At 37.0% G+C, this 26692-nt stretch overlaps 4 protein-coding genes and 2 pseudogenes across 4 annotated transcripts; all 6 read left to right on the plus strand.

The window, feature by feature from the left end:
* The first annotated feature begins 1195 nt into the window (after positions 1-1195).
* On the plus strand, positions 1196-2207 carry LOC107593281 (trace amine-associated receptor 13c-like). Its single transcript, XM_016282936.1, has 2 exons — positions 1196-1775; positions 2161-2207. The coding sequence occupies exons 1-2, from the start codon at positions 1196-1198 to the stop codon at positions 2205-2207; spliced, it is 627 nt and encodes a 208-aa protein (XP_016138422.1).
* Positions 2208-2896: 689 nt separating this feature from the next.
* On the plus strand, positions 2897-3919 carry LOC107593251 (trace amine-associated receptor 13c). The gene has a single exon (XM_016282884.1). It carries the CDS (start codon positions 2897-2899, stop codon positions 3917-3919), a length of 1023 nt encoding a protein of 340 aa, XP_016138370.1.
* A 2928-nt stretch (positions 3920-6847) lies between these two features.
* On the plus strand, positions 6848-7912 carry LOC107593282 (trace amine-associated receptor 13c-like; annotated as a pseudogene).
* Positions 7913-9965: 2053 nt separating this feature from the next.
* Positions 9966-11180, plus strand: LOC107593283 (trace amine-associated receptor 6-like; annotated as a pseudogene).
* A 680-nt stretch (positions 11181-11860) lies between these two features.
* Positions 11861-18790, plus strand: LOC107593253 (syntaxin-7). Its single transcript, XM_016282886.1, has 10 exons — positions 11861-11944; positions 12751-12861; positions 13549-13618; positions 13735-13825; positions 13936-14073; positions 14812-14861; positions 14949-15045; positions 15187-15259; positions 16822-16904; positions 17428-18790. Exons 2-10 carry the CDS (start codon positions 12774-12776, stop codon positions 17521-17523), a joined length of 786 nt encoding a protein of 261 aa, XP_016138372.1. The 5' UTR covers positions 11861-11944; positions 12751-12773; the 3' UTR covers positions 17524-18790.
* Positions 18791-24347: 5557 nt separating this feature from the next.
* Positions 24348-25334, plus strand: LOC107593252 (trace amine-associated receptor 13c-like). The gene has a single exon (XM_016282885.1). The coding sequence runs from the start codon at positions 24348-24350 to the stop codon at positions 25332-25334; it is 987 nt and encodes a 328-aa protein (XP_016138371.1).
* The last annotated feature ends 1358 nt before the right edge of the window (positions 25335-26692 follow it).

Consider the following 26692-nt stretch of genomic DNA (forward strand, 5'->3'; position numbering starts at 1 on the left):
GATGGTTTCTGCGGTGGGGAAGAAACGTAAGCTATTAATAAGATTAGCATTGACCAAGTTCAGAGGCTGTCATATATGGATCAACTTACTTTGTTGTGTATTTTCAACAGTTTCAATATGAAAAATAACTTTTATATTGATTCAATGGATTTATTGCATTTTGGGGAAAAAATTATCAGTTTTTATAAATCTTTGAAAATCAAAATCTGGATTTGAATTTTTAATGTTATTATAACCTAAAGTAGTGTCACGTGTTTGTTTCTGTTTAGTTCCTGTCTGCCCTTATTTGGTTCAGCTCCTGTTCTCATTTAGTTAATCATCGTTTATTCATATCACCTGTTGCATTCATCTCGTTTGCTCCTTAGTTTGCCTGTCCTTATAAGCCCTCAGTTTCTGTCTATTCTTTGTGCTGGATTAATGTTATTTTCAACGGTCCAAGTGTGTTGATGTTTATTAAAGACTCCTTCTTCGTGCACCTTTTCTACAACCATGACCGCGTGACATAAAGATGCTTTGTGAAAATTTGAAACAGAAAATAGTGCTTTTCATCTTGCCACTTTCTTGGTAAAGAAAACACATTTTTACTCAAATTAATCAAAATGGATTTATAGCATTTTGGACCCTAACTCTTCAAGTGTTTCTAAACAAATCAGTTATATTATATTAACACGTTTACTGTATAGATTATTAGTTAGAGATTTTGAGAAACACTGTGCTGTACCTGATGTATATCCAAGTGGATCAAAATTGAATCGAATCGAGATCAGAATTGAATCACATCACAACCTTGTAATCAAATTGTCACTTTGTGTCAGTAGTCAGCCCTATAGGACTAATTCTTATTTATATCAATGACAGCAATTCAGATCATGGGTGTTCACTTCCAGGGATTTTTTTTATTAAATTATTAATTTTTCATCTTTGTCATTAGATAAATGGCATTGCTTTCATTTATATGGTCTTATGGTCTTTTTTATTTAAACCGTACTTTTATAAGCTAAATAATTAATGAGTAATGGACAAACCATGTAACTTATGACTGCATGACTGCATAATTTTGAATGAGCGCTTGATTGTCATTTGCTGCCCTTTGATGATGTGGGAGGGTCAGAAAAGAGGATGGAGAATTTTTAAAGGCCTGTCTAGACTAAATAAAACCGCATTTTATAGGTTCTAGTTTTCTGAAACTGAGAGGATGGATTTATCACAAGAATACGATCTCACTCAGTTTTGTTTTCCTGCAGTGAACAACTCTTGTCTTAGAGGGACACATCATGTTTCCACTCAGACTGTGGTGTATCTCCTATTGGTGTCTGCGATGACTGTGACCATTCTAGGAAATTCGGTGGTCATCATCTCCATTGCACACTTCAAACAGCTCCAGACTCCCACTAACATCCTGGTGATGTCTCTGGCTCTAGCAGATCTGCTGCTTGGACTGGTGGTCATGCCTTTCAGTATGATCCGTTCTGTGGATGGCTGCTGGTACTATGGAGATGCCTTCTGTTTGCTGCACTCAAGTTTTGACCTGTTTCTCACATCAGTGTCTATTTTTCATCTCATTTTTATTGCTATTGATCGACATCAGGCAGTTTGTTATCCACTTCAGTATCCTGCAAGAATAACCATACCTGTTGCATGGGTCATGGTGATGATAAGTTGGGCTCTGATTGCCATCTATTCATATAGTCTGCTGTACTCAGAGGCTAATGTGGAAGGACTGGAGGAATATATTGAATCAATATACTGTATAGGACATTGCAGTCTGCTTTTCAGTTGGATCAACTTACTTTGTTGTGTATTTTCAACAGTTTCAATATGAAAAATAACTTTTATATTGATTCAATGGATTTATTGCATTTTGGGGAAAAAATTATCAGTTTTTATAAATCTTTGAAAATCAAAATCTGGATTTGAATTTTTAATGTTATTATAACCTAAAGTAGTGTCACGTGTTTGTTTCTGTTTAGTTCCTGTCTGCCCTTATTTGGTTCAGCTCCTGTTCTCATTTAGTTAATCATCGTTTATTCAGATCACCTGTTGCATTCATCTCGTTTGCTCCTTAGTTTGCCTGTCCTTATAAGCCCTCAGTTTCTGTCTATTCTTTGTGCTGGATTAATGTTATTTTCAACGGTCCAAGTGTGTTGATGTTTATTAAAGACTCCTTCTTCGTGCACCTTTTCTACAACCATGACCGCGTGACATAAAGATGCTTTGTGAAAATTTGAAACAGAAAATAGTGCTTTTCATCTTGCCACTTTCTTGGTAAAGAAAACACATTTTTACTCAAATTAATCAAAATGGATTTATAGCATTTTGGACCCTAACTCTTCAAGTGTTTCTAAACAAATCAGTTATATTATATTAACACGTTTACTGTATAGATTATTAGTTAGAGATTTTGAGAAACACTGTGCTGTACCTGATGTATATCCAAGTGGATCAAAATTGAATCGAATCGAGATCAGAATTGAATCACATCACAACCTTGTAATCAAATTGTCACTTTGTGTCAGTAGTCAGCCCTATAGGACTAATTCTTATTTATATCAATGACAGCAATTCAGATCATGGGTGTTCACTTCCAGGGATTTTTTTTATTAAATTATTAATTTTTCATCTTTGTCATTAGATAAATGGCATTGCTTTCATTTATATGGTCTTTTACACAATTTTATTTAAACCGTACTTTTATAAGCTAAATAATTAATGAGTAATGGACAAACCATGTAACTTATGACTGCATATTTTCTTAATTTTGAATGAGCGCTTGATTGTCATTTGCTGCCCTTTGATGATGTGGGAGGGTCAGAAAAGAGGATGGAGAATTTTTAAAGGCCTGTCTAGACTAAATAAAACCGCATTTTATAGGTTCTAGTTTTCTGAAACTGAGAGGATGGATTTATCACAAGAATACGATCTCACTCAGTTTTGTTTTCCTGCAGTGAACAACTCTTGTCTTAGAGGGACACATCATGTTTCCACTCAGACTGTGGTGTATCTCCTATTGGTGTCTGCGATGACTGTGACCATTCTAGGAAATTCGGTGGTCATCATCTCCATTGCACACTTCAAACAGCTCCAGACTCCCACTAACATCCTGGTGATGTCTCTGGCTCTAGCGGACCTGCTGCTTGGACTGGTGGTCATGCCTTTCAGTATGATCCGTTCTGTGGATGGCTGCTGGTACTATGGAGATGCCTTCTGTTTGCTGCACTCAAGTTTTGACCTGTTTCTCACATCAGTGTCTATTTTTCATCTCATTTTTATTGCTATTGATCGACATCAGGCTGTTTGTTATCCGCTTCAGTATCCTACAAGAATAACCATACCTGTCGCATGGGTCATGGTGATGATAAGTTGGAGCATAGCTGCATTATATTCTTATGGCTTAGTGTATTCAAAAGCTAATGTAGAAGGACTGGAAGAATACAGTGATTCAATATACTGTATGGGAAGTTGTACTTTGCTTTTCAATGCATTGTGGTCAGTTTTAGACACATTACTAACTTTTTTCTTGCCTTGTTCTGTCATGATTGGACTGTATGCAAGAATATTTGTAGTTGCAAAAAAGCACATTAGAACAATTGGTGAGGCAAACCAGCATGAAAATGAGAATATGTTTAAAACCTCTCGACGGTCTGAACGCAAAGCAGCAAAAACTCTCGGTGTGGTAGTGGGTGCTTTTATTATTTGCTGGTTGCCATTTTTTATTAACTCTTTGATGGATCCTTATATCAACTTTTCCACTCCTTTTGTTCTCTTTGACACATTCGGCTGGTTAGGCTACATTAACTCAACCATAAACCCCATAATATATGGCCTTTTCTACCCATGGTTTAGAAAATCTCTTTCTCTCATTATAACAATGAGAATATTTGAACCAAACTCATCTGATATAAGTGTATTCACTGTTTGATTCCATTTTCATATGTGCAGCACACTGATAGTTTGTAACCTTTGTAAATCACATAAATTAAAAAAAGTGTAAAATCAGATGCTTAATCTGTGCAAAATTAAATGGTGATCTAAAATCAGATCTCTGGCACACTTCTGATGTTAAATACACATTGCATGCAAATGATGGAAAAACTTAAAATCTGATTTGATGATTCAAACATTTTTCAAATGTATATTTTATTCAGTTTTTAGTGTACAAAAGCGGTATGCTGAAGCTTTCATATAGGTTTTTATACATTATTTCTTTCCAGCCAAAGAAGATCTTTAAAAGCCATCCAGGAGAAAGTCATCCCTTTGTGTTTTTGTTCCTCTCAGTGGTATTTGCTTTGAAATACATGATCTTCTTGCTGCCATCTTTGCTCATGTGTTCAGTTCCAGATTTTTTTTATTAGATTATAAGGCTGAAGATGTAAATTGTAGTTTACACATACACGGTTACCTTGATAAAGTGGAAAAAATGAAATGTGTATATTGTTTTTTGTTGTTGTTGTTTTAAAGGGGAGGTTTATGAATTGGGCCCAATACATCTTTAATGTTCAGGGCAAAAATAAGACTGAAGGTTAATTTTTCAACCAATTTTTTTTGGACAAACCAGTACACTCTCAGAAAAACGTACAAGCTGTCACTGGGCAGTACCCTAAACTACAAAAGCCCAAAGGTACATATTTATATCTGATTTACCCGTAAATGGTACATTAGTGTCTTTAAAGCACATGTGTCAAACTCCAGTCCTGGAGGCAATGGCGGAGTCAGTGGCCAGGGAGGGGCCAGCAACCAGTCTGGGGTGGCACAGAAATCTTAATTATTTCAATATAAAAATGTGACTATAAAGTATTGGACTGTTTTAGTGCCTAAGACACAACTGAATACAATTAATTTCTACTAAATTGTAATTGAGATATTTGTGAATTTGATCAAGTAATGCTGAATGAATATAACAATGTGTGTATTACTCCCCTCCTCCAGGTATTTTAATAAAGGGGCTCACTATAGCTTTATTGCTCAGTCAGCTTGGTTCTGGTTCTCAAAACCCTCAAAAGCTTGTTCTCCATCATTGCATACTCACTGATGAGACATGCAGATAGTGATAAGAATTGGTTAATAAAAAAAAGTAAAAGAAAAAGAAAAAAAGGCCGGAAGTCAACAGCACATAAATGCCAGAATGTAAAATTAGTTATTTTATGCATTTAAATGGTTTCATTTTCATTTGTAAAAAAAAAAAAAAAATTCTATTTAGAGCACTGTGTTCATATTAACTTGTGCATTAAATTACAAAAAAACAAAAAACCATCAGCTTGCGCCTTATAATTGTGATCTCGAATTGCACAATATGAGAGACGTTCTTTATGTGATGCTATACATACATTAATCCACTAATCGCCTTTTTGGTAATTTCATGGCTTAACTGACAACAGAACTACATTGTATGTTCATAGTTTCTTGTTAGCTTTATTTATGATGAACCAATATAGAGCGTGCGCCTTATATTCGCGTACAGTTGAAGAGTGTGCGCCGTGAGCACGGTAAAACAGCTGTCAGGACAGGAAAGTTTGTTTTACTGACATATAGCTTAACAACATCTTACCAGAACGCAGTTCACTGTTGTTCTACTGAAGCTCATTTGGCACATGTTCCTTAAAGGTGTCATATGATGCTGCTAAAAAGAACATTATTTGATGTATTTGGTGTAATGAAATGTGTTTATGTGGTTTAAGGTTCAAAAAACACATTATTTTCCACATACTGTACATTATTGTTTCTCCTCTATGCCCCGCCTTTCTGAAACGTGTCGATTTTTACAAAGCTCATCTGTCTGAAAAGCGATGTGTGCTCTGATTGGCCAGCTATCCAGTGCGTTGTGATTGGCCGAATACCTCAAGCGTGTGACGGAAATGTTATGCCCCTCACATACTGTTGATGCCCTGTCCGGCCGCAGCGACGAGACAAAAACATGAAAACCCATTATAAACGAGGCATTCATTGCATCCAGTGGGGACATAATTATGGGTTATAATGACTTATACTGTCTTTTTACGCATTGCGTTGCATCGCGCCGCGTAAACATAAAACCATGTGACCCTTAACTTTTATAAAGAATATCTCTTTGGATTTGAGACTTTAGTCTTTGCAACTTTACAGATTTTCTTTATGCACCAAGAGCTTGTAACACTCCAAAGAGAAAGGAAAAATTGAAATCGCATCATTTGAACCCTTTAATTTCTGCGCTCGTTTGACTTGCGCCTGGTGCCGAGGCGAAGTTGAAGTACGCGTTTGAAAAGTCTCCCGTTTGATGTGGTCAGAAAGAGATACAGTGGTTCCGCGCCTTAAAGGCACAATATATAATTTTTGCCGCTAGAGGGCGCGTATTCAAAATAAACAAATAGACAAAGGCGAAATTTGATGACGCCATGACTGAGTGTGGAATCATGGGAGTTGTCGTCTTCATCCCCACAGCCGATGCAATCCGACGGGACTCGGGCAGAAATCATGTTCATGGATGAGCTAATGATTTATTAACTTAGTAGAATGAAGCAGGGTGAGGCTGAAAGCCGTCGAAGCGAAACGCGGCCGCTGAACGAGCGTGACACACGACTCGAAAGCAGCGGAGCTTTTATTATGCCACAGTCAACTGCTTCCGCTCCGTCCGGACGTGTGTATGTGCGGGGGGGGGGGGGCAGCGCTGTTTTATCATACTAGATACATTTGAAAGTTCTGTTATTATGCTACTCTGCGCGGTCGTCACCGGTCTATAAAAACGCACAACATATTAAAGCGTCTTCGTTGTTTCCATGTTTTCTTACATTTTGTGCCTTTAATAAATGCATTTCTTGTCAAGAAAAAAAGGGACAAAAACTGCTTTGAGTGGGGTGGCCAAGCTTAGGTCAGGATGGCCACCCCCTGGCTCCGCCCCTGCCTGGAGGCCATTGTCCTACAGAGTATAGCTCTAACCAGCTCCAAAACACCTGGAAGTTTCTAGTAATCGCGAGAACCTTGGCTGTATACAAAATCACATAATCTCTTGAGTAGGTACTTTTTTGAATATGTAAATACTTCACAACTGCAAAAAAGAATACATTCTATATAGTATGAATGTGTGTAGTATGAATGTGACACTTCTTTTGTCACATACTGTTTTTCACTTATATAGTTGGGAAGTATGCGGTTTTGGATACAGCCCTTGATTAGCTGGTTCAGGTGTGTTTGATTAGGGTTGGCAAAACTCTGCTGGACAGTGGCCCTCCAGGAACTGAATTTGACACCCTCGTCTTAAAGGTACATACTAATACATACAAAAATGTACCATTAGTTCCATTTAAAAGGTATTTTAAAGTTCTGTTCACTTCTTTATCCTACAAGAATAACCATACCTGTCGCATGGGTCATGGTGATGATAAGTTGGAGCATGGCTGCATTGTATTCTTATGGTTTAGTGTATTCAAAAGCTAATCTAGAAGGACTGGAAGAATACAGTGATTCAATATACTGTATGGGAAGTTGTACTTTGCTTTTCAATGCATTGTGGTCAGTTTTAGACACATTACTTAACCTTTTTCTTGCCTTGTTCTGTCATGATTGGACTGTATGCAAGAATATTTGTAGTTGCAAAAAACACATTAGAACAATCGGTGAGGCAAACCAGAATGAAAATGTGAGCACATTTAAAAGCTCTCGATGGTCTGAATGCAAAGCAGCAAAAACTCTCGGTGTGGTCGTGGGTGCTTTTATTATTTGCTGGCTGCCATTTTTTATTAACTCTATGGATCCCTACATCAACCTTTCCACTCCTTTTGTTCTCTTTGAAGCATTTGTCTGGTTAGGCTACATTAACTCAACCATAAACCCCATCATATATGGCCTTTTCTACCCATGGTTTAGGAAAAACCTTTCTGTCATTATAACAATGAAAATATTTGAACCGAACTCTTCTGACATCAGTGTGTTCACTGTTTGAATTTAGTTCTTTTTCATGTGATTTTGATCTGATGCAACCACTTCACTTCATCATTTTCCACTTAGCACATGCTTTCTTACTGAAATGATGCTCTGACCACAGTTCATTGAAAAGCTGAACACAAATGATGAACCATGTATTTTTCATGTATTTTTGTTTCATATATTAGTTTTTTCCTATATATTAACTTCCCATAAATCTATAAACTGGCAAAGATGTGTCAGTCAGTCCAACTAGTGGCCTATATCACAACTCAGGGTTACAAATCAAGTTTTTGACAACACCACACAAAAGCAGTTAATCTTAGTGGGTTAGATCTATGTATTATGCACAAGGGAATTAAACAGGTCTAGTGTTTGCTAAAGGAAATGGAACAGAATACATATTTACAGAAGCAAATTTAGAAATACTTTTTTTTTTGAGAATGAAATCAAACCATTGCAAAAATTCTGTTGTGATTATGTTCTTTGTTTTTTTCCCTCAGCGAACATAATTGAATTTAAATCATTGTATTCTGTGATTAAAATGGGGAAAAAGTCAACAAAATGTTTTCCCTGAGTTCCTTTTGTGCATTTAGGAAATCATTTTCAAAATTGCAGTTATGTAACCATATTGCATGATAGGAAAATCCAAAATGAATCTTACATTATTTTAATTCCTATATAACAATATCACTTTTTTGATAAACATGACACAATATAAGGTTAGGATTACATGAAAATAGACGTTACACTTCATGAACAACACAGATGTATGAAGGGAATTAAATAATTATATAAAAATAAAGTGCATGTTGTTGTTGTAAGGGCTTGTTCAGGTGCTTTTAGGCAATGCAGCAGCTTGCTGGTGGTCTCTCCTTGATCTCCTATTTTAATAGCATACACTCTCAGAAAAAAGCTCCCACTGGGGTGGTACCTTTTCAAAAGGTATACCTAAAGGGTCCATATTGGTACCTTAAAGGTACATATTAGTACTGAAAGTGTACATATTAGTACCTAAAAGGTACAAAAGTGTACCTTTTGAAAAACCTTTATTTCTGAGAGTGTACGTTATTGTGACATGGCATTGGCAATAACGAAAGTTGGATAAAATTTCATCACAACTTAAAAGCTGTTTCCCAATTCAGAGGCTCCCTCCTTCAAAGGTTGCATTCATAGACTGAATGTGCCACAGTGGCATAACTAAGGGCAATTTGAAAGGCTCCTTCAAATGCAGCCTTGAAATGCATCCTTCGTTTCTCGGAACACAAAGTATATAACAGATGGATCCTTCACAGTCCAAACTAGCCCAAGATTCCCTGTTCAGCCGACAAATTGCAGGCAGAGCATTTGAGAAACCTGTTTAGATCAGGGGTTTTCAAATTCAAAGTGTTGGGCATGAGAGCACTTCTGGGAGGCGCACAGTAGGATTTGTCGATATGATGATGAAGTTTCAATTTAAAGATTTTTGTATGTAAATGTAACAGCATATGCCTGCTTATCAATGCGTTAGAGAGAGGATGAAATATGAGGAAATTAGAAACTACTCTGTGTTTATGTATTTGTACAAACACAATCAGTAAAAAGTTAGGAGAAGATCGAATGTGTATAAATATATTGGAACTGTGCCTGCTGAGTTAGGTCTTAAAGTGACAGCAGCCTATATACCTGCTGCTCTCTGTGTCATTTAAAGTATATCAAACAAAAGAAAAGAGAAAATCACTCACTCCTCTTTACAGATTAACATTTGTAGCCTATTCAATGCAATCAGTGTTGCCTAATTTTTTTATTTTAATATTTGATGTCTTGATTTGACTTCTGTAGCATTTCTTGAATACTAGACCTACCTGAAAAAACTTACATCACTATTTAACTTGTCTCTGTTGTATTGTGTTTATTTGTCCTATTGCTCATAATTTCTTTATTTTATTACTGATTGTATACTTGAGTAAAGTAGGATGGGGGATAACATGCTCATTAACAAAATGTAATTCTTGTAAACATCCGTAAATATTGTTTATGACTGTAGCTTATAAACATGGGCCTTGAGCTTTAAAGCAGTGAAGACTTTCTCTATGGAATTTCTTGAATATCACTGCCTTCCCCACTGGAATTATGTCAATGTATTCTTGTTCTTGGACATATCTGCAATCTCTGTGCTGATGGTGTGACGTGACATGTGGCCAAGTATGGTGACCCATACTCGGGATTAGTGCTCTGCATTTATCCCATCCAAAGTGCACACACACAGCAGTGAACACACACCCATAGCAGTGGGCAGCCATTTTTGCTGCGGCGCCCGGGGAGCAGTTGGGGGTTCAGTGCCTTGCTCAAGGGCACCTCAGTCATGGTATTGAAGGTGGAAGAACCCGGTACGAGACTCGAACCCGCAACCTTTGGGTTATGAGTCCCACTCTCTAACCATTAGGCCACGACATTCCCCAAAAATCTGTGGAAATCTATACTGTCATCATCTCTATAATGATTTTCAAGCAGCTTCACACACCGACCAACTTCCTCATCCTTTCACTGGCCCTTTCTGACTCCTTGGTGGGAATCTGTGTGATGCCGGTTGAAACCATTAGAAGCATTAACTCCTGTTTTTATATGGGAAAGTTGCACTGTCGTATCTTTCATGAGATTGTCTGTTCTTGGGTCTGTGTCACTCATTAATGCTTGTAGCTATTGATCGTTATTTTGCTGTTTGTGAGCCACTCATGTATATGACAAAAATGACAATTAGAAAAACACTGATGTGCATAAGTTTAGGATGGTCTGTGTCCATAATCTAGTACAGATGGGAAATTCAAACCTGACAGGAACTATTGGGATCTTTCTAAGGGAATGTGCAGTGGCTGTCAGCAATGTCTGGCTGGGGTCCAGCCGACTTGATAGTTAGCTTCATTCCTCTATGTATAATAATGTTAATTTTGTAGAATTCTCACTTCTAAAGCTAAAGCCATTTCCAACACTTCAAAGAAAAAGGCATCTCAGAAAAATCCCAAATCATTCCGGTGGTGAAAGCAACAAAAACTTTGAGCATAATCGTCTTTGTGTATTTCATTTGCTGGGTTCCCTGGTATATGAGTATGCTTAATATGAAACAATTTCAGAAGTCATCTGTGATCCTCTCTGCTTTACTCTGTTTGTTTTACACGAATGCATGCATCAAACCCTTTATTTATGCAATATCTTACCCCTGGTTCAAAAGGTCAGTGAAACTTGTGGTTAGCCTAAAAATACTGCAGACAGCCACTAACCAGATGAACTTATTTCCTGAAGACTGTTAATATGAAAATGCCTGTATTTGTTGCAAACATTATATTTGCATTGGTGATCTTTGGTGGCCTTTTGATCTTTACATCCTTGAGTAGGGTGACCATACGTGCCATTTTCCCAGGACGGATCCTGGCCAGGATTTCTATATTGCCTAAAATATCTAGGTTTTGGCTTTGTTTGCGTGTGCAGACCGATCGGTGTATGACATCGAAATACCTCGAGAGCATTTTGAAAGCATAAGGAACCGTCTGTATGGTATTTTGATGTCATACACCGATCAGTCTGCACACGCAAACAAAGCCAAAACCTAGATATTTTAGGCAATATAGAAATCCTGGCCAGGACGCGTCCTGGGAAAATGGCGCGTATGGTCACCCTATCCTTGAGTCTCTTCAATTAGTATGACAATACACAATAAAGACATTAAAATTAGGAGATTGAAACGTTATTATTAAAACGTGAAGAGAACTGTAAATGTTTTTGTGAACTTTAGCATAATGCTGAATAATTAACCCATGTGTGAATCACAGGCTACTTGATATCTACTTTATTTCTAACTAGTTTGCAGTGAAATGAACTCAAGAACAAGTTATGGTTTCTTTTTTAGCTGAGGTAAGTCTTATATTTTGAGACAGCCATCAGATATTTGTGAATGAATACACCTAGTATACAAATGCTCTTGTTTCTGAACTAACGCGGAAGATTGAAGCGAAATCACGTGACCCAGGCGTCTAGAAATCAGCTGGGGACTCGGAGATTCACTCAGGAAATCCAGGTAAACTATACATATCGAAGTAAAAGACGTGTCATTGTACGTACACTGACTTAATTAAGAAGGACTTTAGAGGAAAAGTCAGTGATAAAGTGAACCAGAAGCGTCGCTGATTCTGAGCTTGTCTTTGACAGCGCGTGATCTAAACATTTATTTGAAACACTCCCACACTTTCATATTCCTGACCATTCTTGGTGAATGTTTGGTGTGTGTCAGTGAAGTAAAAATAAAAACTGTCTGATTTCATAAATGAATGTGTTTGTGAGTTCGGGCGCTGTGGTTTCCGCATTTTTTCGTTTTGCAGGTGCAGTAAAGGTCGGTAAACCAGTAGTCAGATGAACAAGGTCTACTAGTTAGCCTGCTAACATATGAGCAACACTAAGTTAACTGTTTTCGTATCATTACTGAGCTATTAAGAGATGTTTAAAGCGAGGCACGTAGTCACACTCTATGGGGAAAGTTGTCACAATGGGAACGGCACGGTATAGATGTATAGCATTTACCATTATGCTGTTCTGGACTGTAAATAGTATACAACACAATAAATAATAAAAAAAATCTGTTTTAATCTACCTTTATTATATAGTTAACTCTTGTCTGAATGTATGGGATATAGCACCTTAAAATGATATGTGAAAGCTAATGCACAAACATATTTTAAGTGTTACAGTATTTGAATATTAAGTATTTATTTTTAAAAGGATATATGAATGCTTTGTATCATATATAAAAGAGCTCCGTGTATATTCATATACATGTTTACCCTATAATTCTGACAGTAAATTTGATTTAACATGTAATCTTTCTAGGTTTGGTGACTCATTCTGTGAATATGTCCATCATGTCTGGATCAGGCGGAGTTGACCCAAATATGCTGGCACAGACTATAAGTTCAAATATCCAGAGAATAACATTGCTAAGTGAGTAGTTTTACTACATCCATCTTTATTAACGGGATGTGAAGACTGTTGACCATAAATATTGAACAGGCATATGTTTTATATATCTATAATCAGTGTTGGGGAAAGTTACTTTTAAAAGTAATGCATTACCAATACTGAATATGTGTTTTTTTTGTGTGTGTGTGAGTGAGATGAATTAATGCATATTCATATTTATTTTAGAACTACAGTAACATCTTCTGATTTCTCTCAACATGGGGACAGGAGAGCTGTCAGTCAATAAATTGGGAAAAAAAGTAACTTGCGTTACTTATTTGAAAAAGTAACTCAGATATTCTCTTGTAAATTAAAAAGTGATGCGTTACTTTACTAGTTACTTGAAAAAAGTAATCTGATTACATAACTCGCATTACTTGTAATGGGTTACCCCCAACACTGTCTATAATATATTATAAAACCATCCATTTTGGCCTAAAACTAACTGGAAGGTCGCTCAGTCCTTGGACCAAATGTTGTCTATATTTCTGTTACTCATTGTTTTATGAGAAAAAAACACATCTACAAACCACAACATGCAAAAGTGTGAAGGTGAATTTATTATAGAATTTATTATGGAAATGAATGGAAACCATAATACGCACTTTTACATAAACCAGTAGCACAGGATGTGTGTGATTGTCTATATATTGTCTTTGTTTTTACCAGATAATGAAATCCAGCAGATGATGAGACATTTTGGAACAGCACAAGACACAACTGACCTGCGACAGACATTGTGAGTCGAATACAAGCAGCTAGTTCTGTTCCCTTTAATTGACCACACATAAAAATAAGTGAACAGTTATATATGTCAATCCAATTATATTTGTTTGTATTCGTTAAAACATACAGACAAGAGAAACAGCAGAAGGTCAATCAGCTTGCTAAAGTGACAGACAAATGCATGAAAGATTTCAGTGCTTTACCTGTGACCACAGAACAGGTACAGCTTCCTCGCTGTCCCACAGTGAAGATATTTTGAAGAATATTTGGATTATCTACTATCCTTTTAACAGTCCTGCTCAGATATGCCGTTCCCCTTTTCTCACACAGCGGCAAAGAAAAATCCAGCGAGAACGTCTCATCACTGAATTCTCCAACGCACTAGCTGTTTTCCAGAAAGCTCAGAGAGAGGCAGCAAAAAAGGAGAAGGAGTTTGTGGCGCGTGTCCGAGCGAGCTCGAGAGTTTCAGTAAGTTTCATCTGTTACACTTGTGCTGAAAGAATTACATAAATGAATTGATATTATTCACCCAACTGAAGGCTGAATCCTATCATTTATAGAGACACTAATATCAAATGTTAAAGTGCCAGTTTCTATACAGTAGTCCATTTTTTTGTTAGTTATACAGCATTATTTTGAATTCAATTTTATTTTTATATTTTCTACATTTTATAGTTTTTAATTTAATTTTAGTTAAAGTTTTTAATTCTGTTGTGCTTGCCATTTTTATTCGTTTTTTTAAATATATCTATGTAGATATTATTCATTTTTATTTATTAGTATTAGTTTTCGTTTATTTAGGTTGAGTTAGTTTAGTACTTCAAGTTAAACTACATGAAAGGAGAAATGTTGTCATGGCAACTAGCTGAAATAAAATAAGTGTAAGGATTTTTTCATTACTTTTTAGTATTTTTAGTACTCGATTTCAGTTTATTTGTATGGTTTTAGTTTTAGTTAGCCGTAATATCCCTGGTTATACACACTACTTAAAAGCCACATATGACTCCAGATAGGATGCATTGAATGTTTGTTTAAAAAGCATGATTGAGAATCACTGTTTTATTGCAGTACCATTTTATACTGCAGATTATATTATGCTTAAAGTATAATGGTGTTTTTTGTGAGTAATAAAAGAGAGTAGTGGCATATTGGCACTTTATTATGGTTTTCTATATGTTTTCCTCACAATCTTCTATCTGTTCATAGGTTGGTGATACAGATGATGGGTTTGGAGGATTTTCATCACCCTTTCAAAGGTTTCAAAAGTGTTTTTCCACCACCTCCGCTGGTCACATTTATACATTAAAAAATAAAAATAAATTAAAATGAATACATGTTTTCAGTGAGGTTCATACTCAAACTCAGAGCTATGATGAAGCCATCGCAGAGGAAGATCTGCAGCTCATTCAGGAGAGAGAATCAGCAATCAGACAGCTGGAGGTGAGACGCATTTAAGCACAGAGACAACAAAAACTAATTTACAAGTGACAAGAATTGTGCTAGTGTAATGCTTTTTGAATGGTTGTTTTTGCTGTGCAAAAACATTTAGGGATGTGTAAAACATATTCTCTTGTTTTTCAGTCGGACATCACAGACATTAATGAAATCTTCAGAGATCTGGGCATGATGGTGCATGAACAGGGAGACATGATTGGTAAGATCAGAAAGATATAACTAGGTTTTTACACTTTCTTAATATGAGGGCCAGAATGTGCTCATGTGTCACTTCATTGTTGAAAAGTAAACACATGGAGGCTGTACTGTGACTCCACTCTTAAAAATAAAGGTGCTTCACGATGCCATAGAAGAACCTTTTTGTCTAAATGGTTCCATAAAGAACCTTTAACATCTGAAGAACCTTTCTGTTTTACAAAAGGTTCTTTGTGGCGAAAGAAGGTTCTTCAGATTACAAAAGAAAGGTGAGAAAGAGTTGGTTCTTTAAAGAACCTTTGACTGTATGGTTCTTTGTGGAACCAAAAATTAAGCGCTAACATTAGTTCTGGCAGGTCACGTGAGTCAAGCTTGCATCAGCTGATTCTCAGCTGGTCACATCTACCTATAGGAATATGACACATATCGCGGCATTCCTATATAAGCTCTATTCAGTAGCTTTTCAGCTTGCTCCAGAGCAAATTACCCTCCTCCATACCCAGCTCCTCCTTTCACCACGGTCAGGACTTGGCTTTCTGATATTCCTTGCTAATCAGACTCCTTTATCTTGAATAAAGTGTTACACTTAAATATCATTAAGTACATTAATGATATCTGCCTTGTTCTGTTCTGTTAACCCTGGGGGGGTTATTATTGCTGCTCTCCCTGCTCATTCATGACAGGCTGCATGGATGGGCAGGGAGGTTTTTGCCCAGAACAGAACCATACCGCCAAACCAAACTTTATGCTAAGTATCTATCATTTTGACGATAGTGGTCCTGACAGAAATGGTTCTTCTATGGCATCGCTTGAAGAACCTTTTGAAGCACCTTTATTTTTAAGAGTGTAATGAGCCAAAATCTTGTGAACAGAAAACAAATCTCTGCTTCTGTCAGGGTTAGTGCTATTTGCCTGTCTCTATATGAACCGGTTGCTGCCTAGAATTTTAGGAAATTGTCATTTAGCAACAATATTTTTCTTTATTGTACTTTTTTCCTCTAAAAATTTTTTTAAATAAAGTTATATAAAATAAATAAATAAATCCATCTGTGTGGTTTTGTTTAGACTTGGTTCTGAGGGAGTGTCTGTATAGTGATGAAACTCTCAGACAGGAAAGTGCAATTAAAGGTGTTAAAATGGAGAAGCAGATGCAGATAACGAAGACCTACGAGGCTTCACACAAACCAGCTCAGTGGGACTGTTTGTTCAAGCACTAAACTTTTAATGATAAGATGTGAGCTATTACACTTGTGTTGTTTACATATGTGATATTTCATCAAAATTACAAGAGTTTGCATCATTGCTTGTGCTGTCCACCAAATCTTTGGCATGCATACCTGAATGAATGATGAAATAGTGCTCAATAGTGATTTTAAATGAACTTCTGAGGAAATTAATTACTATCCAAGGGGACAATGCATTATCCATGTTTTAAACAATGAATAATAACTCTTAATGATCGAGTCAGAATATTTGGTTAGTTGTCAGTGCAAAACTGTAGAAAAGAAATTAATTCAGTGTTTAATTGTGAAAGTTTTTCCTGTTTATCTCCATCCCATTTTGCAGACAGTATAGAGGCTAATGTATCAAACGCAGATATCAATGTGCAGTCGGCCACACAACAGCTGGGCAGAGCAGCAAGTCACCAGGTACAGCTTATTTTTTACTAATGACCCATCATTCACTCAGCTTTACATCATTTCAAACCCATGTTATCTTATTCCTTCTATCGAACACAAAACAAGAAATTTAGCCTAAGGAAAGTAGATGGAGACGGACAGTGTAAAGCTCCAAAAGAATGAAAAAGCACTGTAAACGTAGCCCATATGACTTGTGCACTATATTCCAAGTCCTTTTAAGTCATATGCTAGCTTTGTATGAGAAATAGATGCAAATTTAAGTTGTAATTTGCCTGTAAGCTTCCCTTGCACTGGCATGTTTGAGTTGGTGTATGGCCTACTTTTATGATGGTTTATTATATTATATTACAGCTCAAGTAAATTTGCATTCATTTTTAATCACATTATTTTTTAACATTATATTGCTATTAAATTCAATATTTTTAAATTAAATATATAATAATTAATTAAATATACTATTTATTAACATGCTAAATTGACAACCCTTATTATTATTATTATACTAGTGACTAATTTCTTCTTTTCACTGTAGACGTCATTCCGCAAGAAGATTTTCATCCTGATCGCTGTTCTGATTGTGCTGGCTGTCATTATTGGTTTGATTATCTGGGCTTCTGTCAAAAAATAAGCTGACCATCTGATGTCCCACAGCATTTGCACTGGCATGTTTATAATGAGTTATGGAGGTTTGTCACTAAGTGAATCTGTCTTGAGTTGCTTTCTAAATACTGTTAAGATATTGCCACTAACAGAATATATAACATAAGTTAAGCTCTATGGACGGCATGTTTGGTGTGTGGTTCATTACCATAGAAACTTATTTTAACTACATTTGTTAAAAATGCATTGGGTTAAACATTCCACAGAGACTGTACATAGAGCTTAACTTGTGTTTAAAATTGTTTTAACATTGTTACTGTTAATAGATAATCATTCCAGCTTCATGTATCTTTCACCCATCTGGTTTGTTATAGAAGCTGCCATTCCTGATAGCAAAAGATGCTAAATATGAGATTTCAGTTGTTGAAAATGGCACAGATGAATGTGTTTATCTTTGACAGTTAGTATGAAGCTGCTGCTATAAAGGTGGATAAGTCCACTTCACTTTTAAACTGCTCTCAAGCACTGTATTTGAACAAATAAATAAATGAGAACACACTACCAGTCAAAACATTAGTCCAGTCATAATAAATCTAATATAGTCCAAATAAATAATGAGTAAGTGTGACAAAAAATTTGACTGGTAGTGTATTTTCAGGTTCATTCATTTTTTAAATAAGTGGGACAATGTGTGAATCTCAAGCGCAAATTTCATGGACTATAAAAATGTTTGTGCATTTTATTATATGACCCTACAGGAAAATGTAAAGCTACTGCTGATTGATGCACTTTGTGTTCCCCGATTCCTTTTAATCTTGTTAGTTATTATTAGCCATGTATCCAGTCTCATTGTGCCAAAATCATCTTTGTAAAATTATCCTGAAATAGATGCTACAGTTTCAACAAACAAGCAATGTCACTAAATGTTTGTCTATGTGAATGATATTGCTGTATATAAATGTTATATGACCTGAAATGAGTACGGTTAATCATTAAAGGGAACTAAATCAGGTTTACCCAGTTGACAGAAAATAACCACTAGATGGAGACAATGTCAAATGTGGAGCTGCATTTTAAGATCAGTTCAAATGGCAGTCAGTTTACCTTTGACCTGCTCACACACAGGGCTGAAAATGAGTAACACAGAGATGGTCCTCACTACAGAACACAAGATCCAAGAGGCTTGGTTGGATCCAGATCCCACTCCTCCCACCTACATATGCCTAAGCCTACCCATCTCCACCCCCTGATCTCTAAACCCACCCATCTCCACCCCTAAACCTACCAATCTCCACCCCCGATCCCTGAACCCACCCATCTCCACCCCCTCATCCCTTAACCCCCCCATCTCCCCCCCGGATCTCCACCCCCTGATCCCTAAACCCACCCATCTCCACCCCTAAACCTACCAATCTCCACCCCCGATCCCTAAACCCACCCATCTCCACCCCTAAACCTACCAATCTCCACCCCCTAAATGTGGATCCAACCACGCCCCCTGGATCTTGTGTTCTGCACAGTGAGGGGCTACTGGTAACACATGCAAAATGCTTGCTAAAGGGCTGCCTAATTAATTTATTGTGTAGGCAATAATTTCTTCTTTTTGTCATTTTTTTTTTCCCCCCCCCCATGATTTAGTGCCGTTTTAAATTGAAATTTTGTAAATAATGTTGAATCACCATTTTCCCAAAAACTGAAATGCTGCTGTGGAGATAAATGAACACAAATACAGTTGTATGTGTGGTTAATCCAGAGGTGTTTGTTTGTTATTTTGAATTTAGAGTGACAGAAACTTAATTTGGTGTCCAATCTGAGTAAAGATTAATGTTCAAAAAGAGGCAATATATGTTGTCTTTAAAATTAACACCAACTTGTTTGCAATAATTGATTCTGGTCAGTCAGACTCAGTGACTGTTTAATTTGCTATATAGCTGTGCCATTTTAATGTCTTTTATATCACTCTTCTTCTCAAACTGCTTTAGATAAAAGTGCCAGATTTAGTAACCCAAATTTGACAAATATCCAATGACAATTGTGCATTGAGTTTGAAATTTAGTATATTATGATGAAATAATAAAAAAATTTATTGTGATTATGTGAAGATGTAATTAACAAGAACTCCCAGCAGAAGCTCATAATTAAACATTTATTGTCGATGGGGAGGAGACATTTACATATAAAAAAAAACAGCAATATTTTTTGGCAAAGTTGGTGTCATTCTGCTCACTGGGAACAATGCAAACACTTTACACTGAGGACCGAATGAGACTGGACTCACTCTGCTGGAAATACAAATATTAGATTCAAATTGGTCGTTGCTTTGTTCTATACAATACTAGAAGGAAGACTTGATGTCTCTCCAGAGTACTTCACACATTATGAATCCAACAGCAGTGAACCAAACTGATGTCTGTCAGGAATATTGGTGTCCAGGTAGATCGGTTTCTTTATCTGTCTGTGATTCTGTATGTGGCCGCAGCAGCTGTGTCTCTGCTGACCGTGTGTGGAAACCTGCTGGTCATCTTCTCTGTTAGTCACTTCAAGCAGCTCCACACACCTGCTAACATCCTCATCCTCTCTTTGGCTGTGTCCGATCTCCTGGTTGGAGTTTTTGTGATGCCTCTTTATTTGTCTTGGCTCATTGAATCATGTTGGACTTCTGGACCAGTGATGTGTTCGGTTTTCAATTTTGTGACTTTTCAGGCGACAATCGTGTCTGTTCACACTGTGGCTCTGATAGCAGTTGATCGATTTTTTGGCTTTACACTCTCCTTTTCTTTACTCAGAGAAAAAGCTCACCCACTGTGATCTGCATAGCGACTTTATTTAACTGGTTGTTTTCACTCATTTATAACTTCATTCTTCTCTTTATTAATGGAGAGAAAGCTCTTGATAAGGTACACTGTAAAAAATAATTCCATAATTTACGGTAAAAAAAACGGCAGCTGTGGTTGCTGGAATTTTACTGTAAAAATACGGTAGCAACATTTTAGGTTTTAAAACCTAAAACACCATGGTGGAGCCGGAGGGACGAGGGAGCCTGGTGGAGCTGATGGAACGACGGTTGACGGTGAAGGTGAGGGAGCTAGGAGCCAAGGTGGAGCCGCTCGGTCTACGGGCCGAGGCGGAGTCCGGGCCTCGGAGGCTGGAGGCAGAGATGAGGAATACTCCAACCCCGGTAACGCTGGAGGATGGTAGTCCTGCGGGGCTCGCACCGCAATGATGGTGGGCTGCAGGCAAGCAGAGGGGCTGCCAGCTGACAGCGGTGGAGGAGGCTGGAGCGGGTGGGAGGGCGGGCATTTTCGAGGAGCGGGCACTGGATGGTGGGCTGGGCTCTGGGTCCAGAGTGGATCCGGCGAGATCCTCCACAGGGCAGGTGGTGAGTGGCGACCCGTTTCTCGCCAGAGCCCACTCCACGAAGGTGGCGAATTCCTCCCGAGGACCATCTTCGGACGACAGCGCTCTGCACTCTGCGTTCAGGCTTGCGTCATAGAAAGAGCAGAGCATGTCGTCCGGGTAGCTGGTGATGTTAGCGACCAACAGGAACCGTTTGGTATGGTCCTCGAGAGCTTTGTCTCCCTGCTCCAGCAGGAGGAGGAGGAATTCGGAACCGACAAACACTGACTGAAAGGACTAGGGCTTTTAAACATAGGATAATTGGGGAAAGAACTATACACACCTGGAATTAAATTAACACAATCAACGGGAGACAGAAACTGGGTCACAGGGAGCAAAAACACACAAAGACAGGTCCATAACCCTGACAACAAGCAGCTTTTAAATAATAACATATATAAGGTGCACAGTGTCATTCACACAAACACCATCATGGTAACACACATGAAACTGAAATAATGCAATAAACATTCATTTAACATTAGGTGTAACACACAACCCTAATATACAAAACTGATAAGAAAAAACATAGTTATTTCAACAACAAAAAAACATTAAATTTGAAATGTAACGCAGGGAATTCTGGAAATGTCAATTTACGGTTATTCACTGTAAAATATATAGTCTTTTTCACTTCCAAAAACAGTATACTACCATAAAATTAATGTCCAATACATGTAATGTCCAATACAGTTTTTCACCGTATATAGTAGGGGAATTAACCGTTAACCATTTAACAGGTTTTTACTGTAGCATTTTTACAGTCTTTTACCGTTAAATTCACGGTTATTTTTTACAGTTTGTCATCAAACGTCTGTCCTCAATTTCCATTGTTTATATGTTTTAGTATTTCCTTTTTCATCATTATTGTGCAGTAAAAATATGATTATTCATATATTTTGATGAATAAAACCAGGCATGTTATTCAAGAAGCGCTGCCTCATTATATGCAAAAACAGCATTGATTATCAAAAGTGAAATCTTTGTTGGATGACATGGAAAAATAAATTTTCAACAGATCATTATTTCTATAAATGTGACAAGAAATGTTCACTCTACACATCTATATACTACACTTTTTTTCTTTTCTTTTTTTAAAGAATATTACAAAATTATAAATTCAATTAAATATAAATGAATCATAATAAAAGGTAAGCTTCATATGTTTCTTTGGTAAAATCATTGGTAAAAACATGCAGTATAACTTTTATCATTTAACTTGTTTATAAGAGCAATTTTGTTATGGTTCGGAATATCTAATAAATGTCTATTTATTGTGTGGATGGATGAGTGTTTTAGGTCATCATCCTCATGGTAGAACAATTTAGATGATGAGACATCTAGGCCACTGGATTTGGCTTCTTACAAAAAGCAGTCAAACAATATGTATATTTACATGCACATATGAGACACATATAATTCTGTAATCGTTATGTCTCTCAGCTAAAACCAGAAGTAGGCAAACACCTCCACTGATGATCAGTTTTTCTTACTTGCAAAGAGTATTGAAAAGTTCAGATTCAAATGAATAAAAGCTTCCACATTTGAGTTAACAAAATCTAAATTCCAGGCTCTTCTATGGATTGTTTTTTTTTCATACAGTATAAGGAAAAAATATGTAGTTTAATGTGCATTTAAATGGCACTTCATTTCATAAAATCATTTAAAAGGAAAAATCAACATCTTGACACTTAAAGCAACGGTATGAGCCCCCTACAGTTAAGTGAGTGGAATTCACTGTCATAATTATAACTGTTGTTGGAAAGCCATTCGCCTCATTAGAAGTCAGTGTGCCATCAGAATGATTTTGAAACTGATTTAAAATAAAAAAAAAGTTGCTTTAAAATAATGTGTTAAATTCAGCTTAAAGCCAGAGACTGTGAACCTGCTTGCTGCCACGTGTTGCTGTCCTGCATATGACCACTACCAAGTGAAAAATTAATAGTTTACCTCAAGATCAAGGCTCAGCTGGGTTGCCCATGGTAGAACTAGCAACTACACCATCCAGATGCGAAGAGTGGGTTTTATCAAATAATTGCGTGGACTGTTCGTACTTATAAGCAGAAACACTTTTCACGGAAATTTCAGTCATTTTCAATTTTAAACTCATACAGTTGCTTTAAAATAATGTGTTAAATTCAGCTTAAAGCCAGAGACTGTGAACCTGCTTGCTGCCACGTGTTGCTGTCCTGCATATGACCACTACCAAGTGAAAAATGAATAGTTTACCTCAAGATCAAGGCTCAGCTGGGTTGCCCATGGTAGAACTAGCAACTACACCATCCAGATGCCAAGAGTGGGTTTTATCAAATAATTGCGTGGACTGTTCGTACTTATAAGCAGAAACACTTTTCACGGAAATTTCAGTCATTTTCAGATACGTACACTCGTGAAATTGTTCGCTATAATGTTAAATGTTTGTTCTAAATGTGAGACTGCTGGCCTAAGACGTTATTTTGCATTAAAACAAAGACTTTAGATATATCACTTATGAATTGGAGAAAGTGCAATGCCCGCCTTCTACATAAAAGAGCCAATAGCTGATTGGTAAAGTCATCGCGTCACTGCAGTTGCCGTTAGAAATTCCGGTTGCTATAGAAACAGTCAGTGTTCTGGGGGCGCTTAGAACTGCACATGCGCATTGCCTATTTGAGCATAAGCAAAACCATTTGTGAGAATGTTATTGTCGGATTTCATTGGTGATTTCAAATATGAAATTTAATTGTAAGCATGGTGAAAAGCTTTGGTGAATTTGATGTTTCCCCCTTCAAATAGAGTTGTACTTCAATGACTGAAATAGCTACCCGAATGGCGTTTCAAAGATGGTCGCTGAATGAAATAACTTGCCTTGAAAGGACTTATAAAATAATAATAAAATAAATAAAAAATAATAAAATATGCCAAAACTATCTCCATATTAGGGTTTTTCGTACAACCTCACGTTTCTCTCAGTAAGATCTTTAAGTGAAGAAAAGAAAGGTCATTTTCGAAACACAATAAACTGTCATTTGTTGGTTGTCCATTTAGACCACAGGCTGCATTTTGCATGTTTTTTTTTATTTAGAAATCATTTTCTTTTGTAGAATCGCAACATAAATTGCAAATATATTATTGTATTATATAGATTTTTGTTTATACCTATATGTTTTATATAAGCCAACTTTCTACATGTCACTCTTCATCTGTTTTTTTTTCTCTGGATGAAACAAATCAGTTGATCTCCCAGCTGTATGTTCTTCCCCCTTGATGCTGCCGGTCTTGGAAAAAGTCAACATGTCAAGTGTATAAAAGGTAGCATGGGTTGTAGTAGCACGTCTTTATTGTGGAACCTCCAGGAGTGAATGCAGACTAGATGATGAGCAATTCAGAGCTGTTGAATTGCACATTTGAATTCATGAGTCCTTATACTCACAAGGAACAATACTCTGTTTGGATGTTTCATCCAAATACTGAAGAATGAATCTAACAGCAGTGAACCAAAGTGATGTCTGTCAGGAATATTGGTGTCCAGGGAGATCTGTTTCTTTATCTGTCTATGTGATTCTGTATGTGGCCGCAGCAGCTGTGTCTCTGCTGACCGTGTGTGGAAACCTGCTGGTCATCTTCTCTGTTAGTCACTTCAAGCAGCTCCACACACCTGCTAACATCCTCATCCTCTCTTTGGCTGTGTCCGATCTCCTTACTGGAGTTGCTGTGATGCCATTTCATTTGACTTTGTTGATTGAGTCATGTTGGATTTTTGGACCAGTGATGTGTTCGGTTTTCAATTTTGTGACTTTTCAGGCAACAAGTGTGTCTGTTCACACTGTGGCTCTGATAGCAGTTGATCGGTTTTTGGCTTTACACTCTCCTTTTTTTTACTCAGAGAAAATCTCACCCACTGTGATCTGCATAGCGACTTTATTTAACTGGTTGTTTTCACTCATTTATAACTTCATTCTTCTCTTTGTTAATGGAAACTTCACTGATGTCATGTGTCCAGGAAAATGTGTTTATATTATAGATGGAGTTTCATCTCTCATTGATCTTCTGATTGTGTTTCTTATGCCATGTACACTTATTATAATATTATACACTCATGTTTTTGTCATCGCTAAGAGACATGCGACTGCTATAAGAGCCCTTCAGGTTCACAACAGAACAGAATCCTCCAAAAACAGAGTCAGTGACAAATCAGAGCGAAAGGCTGCGATCCTGCTGGGGATTCTGGTCTTTGTGTTTCTTCTGTGTTTACTGCCGTATTATATTTGTTCTTTAGTGATTCCGTACAGTAATGCTGACTTGTTTTATGTCAGAGATGTTGCTGTGATATTTTTCTTCCTGAACTCCACCATTAATCCTATCATTTATGCTTTATTCTATCCATGGTTTCAGAAAAGCTTAAAATTAATTTTCACATTTAAAGTGTTTAATAAAGACTCATCCCTGACGAATGTGCTCTAAGTCATTGAATGTAATACAGAATGTTTCCCCTCTTTTTTGTGTTGTTTATTTTTCAGATGTACATAGCATTTTGCATCATTTTGTCATATTAAACATGGCTGTAAAAAAGGGATAGTGCCAGAATATTGTGGGGGGTTTTTTCTTTTCTCATATCAAGTACAATTTACACAACCTTTAAAGCCTTGACTACAAAATAGCTATTGAATATTTTCACCATTACTGTCCAGATGCAGTTCATATACTGAGATTGATATAGAGCCCTTGTGGGACAGCTAGTTTCCACATAATTAAATATTTTAAAACTATGATAAAATGGAAAACCTTAATGGATGAATACTTTTATACTGCTAATGCAGGCTGAAACTAAAGCCACCGCCCCTTCCCTGCCATATATGAACCCTTTCTTGTGCCTCATGTGATAGCAAAGTGTATAGTAAAAATGTGTTTTGCATATATTGTACCCTGCAAACAAGCCTGCGGTGGCCCTTTATGGGCCCACTTAGGGCTAGCCTAAGGGCCCCCAGCAGGCTGCCAGCGCAGGGCCCCTGATAATTTGCTCATTGGCAAAACGTTGGCCCCTTAGTGCTGGCCCTGCACGGGCAGCCCACACTATTAATCTACAACAGGGGTGCCCAACTCTGGTCCTGATCAAACACACCTGAACCAACTAATTAGGATCTGAAGGAGCACTTGATAATTACAGACAGGTTTGTTTAATCAGGGTTGGAACTGAACTCTGTAGGAAGGTAGATCTCCAGGAACAGGATGCACCCCTGATCTATAACAATACATCTGTTTTACATTAAATACTTTTCAGCTACTATTACTAACTTAAGTCTTTGGGGAAAACAGTTATTATACATCTGAAATGGATGCAGTCACCACATAACTAATGTCTATATTGTCAAAAATGTACAGTATTCAAAGGGATTTCAAAATCAATGGATTTATTAAATACAAAAGAGAAAACATTCAATTCAGGTTAATACAGCTATAGCCAAAAATGTAAATACACAAAAGTACAAAAAAACGAAAGAAAGCAAACAAAGTAAGATTGTAGGATTTCGTCATGTGAAAGTTGATGTGTGCAAAAGTCTTATCTGTAGTACATCAATGTCCAAACACTGTCCATAGCTGAAGTTGGCTGATAGCAAATTAATAATCCAACCTCTTGTAATGAAAACACGCCACAGCTCTCAAACACCAGACTCTTCCTAACCAGGAAAATAAAAAAATAACTGTATCTGTATGGACCATGATGTGGTAGCCTCACCAACAAAGAGTCCTCCTAAAATGCATACAAATACACTATCTTAAACTCTTAGCATTAATCCAAACATAGGCCATACATACATGTA

This window comes from Sinocyclocheilus grahami, unplaced genomic scaffold (genome assembly GCF_001515645.1).
Source record: "Sinocyclocheilus grahami isolate Dianchi unplaced genomic scaffold, SAMN03320097.WGS_v1.1 scaffold168.1, whole genome shotgun sequence".
NCBI lineage: Eukaryota > Metazoa > Chordata > Actinopteri > Cypriniformes > Cyprinidae > Sinocyclocheilus > Sinocyclocheilus grahami.

Bases quoted from the DNA above. Each gene is read 5' to 3' on its own strand.
- LOC107593253 (XM_016282886.1), top strand. From the start codon at position 12,774: ATGTCCATCATGTCTGGATCAGGCGGAGTTGACCCAAATATGCTGGCA. The intron at 12,862-13,548 runs GTGAGTAGTTTT...TGTTTTTACCAG, and splicing joins CCAGAGAATAACATTGCTAA to ATAATGAAATCCAGCAGATG. The intron at 14,862-14,948 runs GTTTCAAAAGTG...ACATGTTTTCAG, and splicing joins TTTTCATCACCCTTTCAAAG to TGAGGTTCATACTCAAACTC.
- LOC107593251 (XM_016282884.1), top strand. From the start codon at position 2,897: ATGGATTTATCACAAGAATACGATCTCACTCAGTTTTGTTTTCCTGCA.
- LOC107593281 (XM_016282936.1), top strand. From the start codon at position 1,196: ATGGATTTATCACAAGAATACGATCTCACTCAGTTTTGTTTTCCTGCA. The intron at 1,776-2,160 runs GTTGGATCAACT...TGTTTATTAAAG, and splicing joins ACATTGCAGTCTGCTTTTCA to ACTCCTTCTTCGTGCACCTT.
- LOC107593252 (XM_016282885.1), top strand. From the start codon at position 24,348: ATGAATCTAACAGCAGTGAACCAAAGTGATGTCTGTCAGGAATATTGG.